At 57.0% G+C, this 4,003-nt stretch overlaps 3 protein-coding genes across 5 annotated transcripts in view; 1 reads left to right on the top strand and 2 right to left on the bottom strand.

Moving 5' to 3' along the window:
• The window catches only part of STK19 (serine/threonine kinase 19), a 9,115-nt gene extending 7,612 nt beyond the window's left edge, over positions 1-1,503 (bottom strand). The window contains exons 1-2 of one of the 2 annotated variants that reach the window (XR_824683.1): positions 1,297-1,464; positions 1,006-1,142 (exon numbers count right to left, since the gene is read on the bottom strand). Coding sequence is in view for 1 of the 2 variants with exons in the window: in XM_010833349.1 (XP_010831651.1) it covers positions 1,006-1,142; positions 1,297-1,396 (237 nt within the window). In the remaining variant the exon portion in view is untranslated. Of the gene's footprint in view, positions 1-1,005; positions 1,143-1,296 lie in introns of both variants that reach the window. The other variant, XM_010833349.1, reaches the window with a different exon arrangement.
• A 71-nt stretch (positions 1,504-1,574) lies between these two features.
• DXO (decapping exoribonuclease) lies at positions 1,575-3,988 on the top strand. Of its 2 annotated transcripts, none has more exons than XM_010833348.1 (7): positions 1,575-1,913; positions 2,145-2,506; positions 2,669-2,904; positions 2,991-3,210; positions 3,332-3,467; positions 3,600-3,694; positions 3,780-3,984. In XM_010833348.1, exons 2-7 carry the CDS (start codon positions 2,151-2,153, stop codon positions 3,928-3,930), a joined length of 1,194 nt encoding a protein of 397 aa, XP_010831650.1. In that variant the 5' UTR covers positions 1,575-1,913; positions 2,145-2,150; the 3' UTR covers positions 3,931-3,984. The 2 variants fall into 2 exon arrangements, with proteins under 2 accessions (XP_010831650.1, XP_010831649.1); XM_010833347.1 differs by having other exon boundaries at positions 1,576-1,913; positions 2,105-2,506; positions 3,780-3,988.
• The window catches only part of SKIV2L (superkiller viralicidic activity 2-like (S. cerevisiae)), a gene marked incomplete at its 5' end in the record, with an annotated part of 10,035 nt that continues 9,981 nt past the window's right edge, over positions 3,950-4,003 (bottom strand). The window contains one exon of the mRNA XM_010833359.1: positions 3,950-3,998. Coding sequence (XP_010831661.1) covers positions 3,950-3,998 — 49 coding nt within the window. The remainder of the gene's footprint in view (positions 3,999-4,003) is intronic.

Below are 4,003 nucleotides of genomic sequence, written 5' to 3'. Positions count from 1 at the left end.
TATCTCCTAGCACTGGGGATGTGGCTCTATTATCTGTCACTGCAAACCTGGGGTCCTTAACCTTTGGCCTCAGAGAATCTGTGAAACAACCCCCTTCCTCTCAAATTGTACATACACCGTATATACATATATACACATACAGTGGCATATATGCCTTTTTTTCTGGAGAGCCATGGCTTTCATCATCTTCTAAAGTTTATAAAAAGGTTAAAACCCACTCCTCCCTCTTACTACCAATTTCACCCACATCCACAGACTGAACCACTACTCACATCTCGATGGCTTCCAGTGCTGTATCAGTGGCCCAGAATTTTCTCCAAACCCTCATCCAACTGTCTGCTGCACATTTGCCTCCGGATGCTCCACAAACACCTCCAACTCAACTTGTACAAAATAAACACATCATCTGCCCCCAACTATTCAATGTTTTCCTACTCTGTTCACTCCACCAACCACTCAGTCGTCCAGAAAATCCGAGAGCTATCCTGAAGTCCTTCTTTCTCGCTCCACATCCCTCATCCATCCTCTCCCTCCTTACTACACTGCCCTAATTTAGGCCTTCACCAGTTCTCAGCTGCAGTATCTTCCTAATTGATCTCCCTACCTCATGACACTGCCTCCAATCCGTGCAACACACCACTCCCTCTCTTGTTTTAACATTCTCTACCAGCTCATTGCCTTCTTTGTAAAACGGAAACGACGCTGGTGTACAAGGCCTGCCCTAATCTGACGTCTGCCTACATTCCCATCACGAACCACGCCCGGTGACTCAGTTTCCCCAAAAGCTTCGCTCTTCCACCTTCATCATTTGGCATGCTATTCCCTGAGGGTCTGTAGCATTCTCCTCGGCACCGCAGTGCCTGGCACTGAAAGCCCGGCCCAGAAAGACCCAGCGCTTGCTGAATGGCTGAACAGCTGGTGGACTGAGTGAGTTATGGGGAGACCCTCGGAAGTGCCCGCGAGGCACGAAAGCGCATTCCCGTTGGTCGCTCTGACGCTCCTCACCAGCTGCCGGTCAGCCACGGTTCGGTCCGGTACGAGGCTGTACACCTGGCTCCTCAGCGCGATGGGGGGTAGCGCATCCTCAAACAGGACTCGCGGGAACAGCCGCACTATCTCTGCGACTGCCTCTCGCGCAGATCCTGGGCGGAGAGACCGAGTCACTGCGACGTGAACTGAGGCGGGGGAAGCGGGGGTACCACACTGGGGCGCTGTTGTCTCAACATACAGGGTTAGCAGAGGTGAGGCTGCTGCCAGCTGGGGTCTTTAGCCTCGCCCCGGGGTTGCCATGGTTACCTGACTCGCCCCGCAAAGGATCTGCCTCTACATCCCCTAGTTCCCGCCGCCTCTTCAACCCAAACGTCTCCGGGACCAGGCGATGCCTCTTCCGGCTCATATCCCGGGATCTTTTCGCGGCGGGGAAGAAGTAGAAAGCTGTTGAGGAAAGAGACCACGAAAATAGTCTTCCGGCACAGGGCAGTGACGTACGGGCTCCCTGGGCGTCCCTCCTCGGAAACCAATCAGCCCGAGCTTCGTAGGCTGAAGTGCTGACGACGGAAGAGCCGACTAGTCATCCCTCCGCCCCTTGCTAGCGGGGACGGTGCCAATGCCAACACCAGCGCCATCCTCATTGGCCGAGGCCCCACGTCCGCTGCTGATTGGCTTCCTCTGAGAGCGCTCACGTCCGGGGACGCTTGGGCGCTGCGGAGGGGCGCGGGTGGCCACGCTGGGATCTCCCTCGGTGTAAAGCGCACAGCCCCCTCCCGCCACCTAGGGGTTAGGCCGCCTCTGTCGCTGAATGATTGCGTCATCGAGAGGGGGGAAAACTGCCCTCGCATCCCTTTGACATGTGATGTACCTGCCATGACGTCATAGCCCTGAGAAGGTGGAAGTCGAGGTTGGCAGGATTTGAGGTAACCAGATCCTTGACCTGAGCCCAAGCATCCTTCCTAACCACTCTGGGTTTGGAGCTACTGGGGGTAGGGGGTATATAGGTCAAGGGAAAAGGTAGCATGCGCACCTGGTGGGGTTGTTTGAGGACACGGGGCTTGCACGTTTCAAGGCCAGGCTCGCTTAGTCCTGACTCGAAGTCCCTCTTCTCCAGCCCTTCTTTTTAAAGGGGGAACTTCCTTGTCCCCTCTCAGGACCTCATGGAGTCCAGAGGGACCAAGAGAGAAGCTGGAAAGATAGAGGTCGCTGAGCCTCGGAACAAGCTCCCCCGCCCAGCACCCTCCCTGCCCACAGACCCTGCCCTCTACTCTGGGCCCTTTCCTTTCTACCGGCGCCCTTCCGAATTGGGCTGCTTCTCTCTGGATGCACAGCGCCAGTACCATGGAGATGCTCGCGCTTTGCGGTACTACAGCCCACCTCCCACCAATGGTCAAAGCCCCAACTTTGACCTCAGAGACGGATACCCTGATCGATACCAGCCCCGGGACGAAGAGGTCCAAGAAAGGCTGGACCACCTGCTACGCTGGCTCCTGGAGCACCGAGGCCAGCTAGAGGGGTGAGCAAAGCATACCACACAGTAGCCCTAGAGACCTGCACTCACTCTCTAAAACTGGGAGAGCCAAAGCTGGAGTGAGTCCTTATCTTACCCTATTCTTTGGAGAAGCCATCTGCGCTAATGCAGGTGTCAGACCTTCAGCCCCTAACTCCTCCTCCTCAGGGGTCCAGGCTGGCTGGCAGGGGCCATAGTGACGTGGCGGGGGCACCTGACAAAACTGCTGACAACACCATATGAGCGGCAGGAAGGCTGGCAGCTGGCAGCCTCCCGGTTCCGGGGGACGCTCTACTTGAGTGAGGTAGAGACGCCGGCTGCTCGGGTTCAGAGGCTTACCCGGCCACCGCTTCTCCGGGAGCTTATGTACATGGGGTACAAATTTGAGCAGTACATGTGTGCAGGTGAGAGTTGCCCTGATTCTGCCCCCTCCCCTATCCCCAGAGATCGAGAGCCCCCAGCCCTTGCTGCTGTTTCTCTCCTTGTGCAGACAAACCCGGAGTCTCCCCAGATCCTTCTGGGGAAGTTAACACCAACGTGGCCTTCTGCTCTGTGCTACGCAGCCGCCTGGGAAACCACCCTCTTCTTTTTTCCGGGGAAGTGGACTGCACAGACCCCCAGGCCCCATCCACACAGCCCCCCACCTGCTATGTGGAGCTCAAGACCTCCAAGGAGATGCACAGCCCTGGCCAATGGAAGAGCTTCTACAGGTTCAGGACAGGGGTGGACAGGATGAGAACCTTGTATGAAAAGCTTGGAAAGAAACTTGGGGAAGGAGGAGGCTGGAGGGTGGAGGAGGGGTCCCACTGACCCCCTTGCCTTTCCTGACAGACACAAGCTCCTGAAATGGTGGGCCCAGTCGTTCCTGCCAGGCGTCCCAAATGTTGTTGCTGGCTTCCGTAACCCGGAGGGTTTTGTCTGTTCCCTGAAGACCTTTCCTACCATGGAGATGTTTGAATACGTCAGGGTAAGGCAATGAGTTCCCACCTGCATCCCCCTGCGCCAACACCACAGGTCCATTGTCCAGGGACCTGCAGCCCACCTTCCCCTTCTTCCACCCTCACCACCGGCCTTCTGCCTCCTCCTGGGCTCTCTGCAGAACGACCGTGATGGCTGGAACCCCTCCGTGTGCATGAACTTCTGTGCTGCCTTCCTTAGTTTCGCCCAGAACACAGCAGTTCAGGATGACCCCAGGTGAGGCATTCAGCTCTGCCCCTCCCCTCTGGGGCCCAGAAACTCAGCCTCCAGCCCTCAATTCAGGACTCTATCTGCCCCCCAGGCTCGTCTACCTCTTCTCCTGGGAGCCCGGCGGCCCTGTCACAGTGTCTGAACACCGAGATGCACCCCATGCCTTCCTGCCTCCATGGTACGTGGAAGCTGTGACCCAGGACCTCCCATCACCACCCAAGACACCCTCCCCCAAGGACTGATGCTTCACAGGGGCTGGTCCTATTTCTGTGTGCACAGATAAAGGCGTATTTCCAGGTGGCTCTCCCTGCTGTG

Source organism: Bison bison, unplaced genomic scaffold (genome assembly GCF_000754665.1).
Source record: "Bison bison bison isolate TAMUID 2011002044 unplaced genomic scaffold, Bison_UMD1.0 scf7180017863415, whole genome shotgun sequence".
NCBI classification, from domain to species: domain Eukaryota; kingdom Metazoa; phylum Chordata; class Mammalia; order Artiodactyla; family Bovidae; genus Bison; species Bison bison.
Note: the sequence above shows the minus strand (reverse complement) of the source record. Positions and strands in the feature narration are given on the sequence as shown.

Excerpts from the sequence above, each read along its gene's own strand:
- DXO (XM_010833347.1), top strand. The coding sequence starts at position 2,151 with ATGGAGTCCAGAGGGACCAAGAGAGAAGCTGGAAAGATAGAGGTCGCT. Across the intron at positions 2,507-2,668 it reads CACCGAGGCCAGCTAGAGGG|GGGTCCAGGCTGGCTGGCAG; the intron begins GTGAGCAAAGCA and ends CCTCCTCCTCAG. Across the intron at positions 3,468-3,599 it reads AGATGTTTGAATACGTCAGG|AACGACCGTGATGGCTGGAA; the intron begins GTAAGGCAATGA and ends GGCTCTCTGCAG.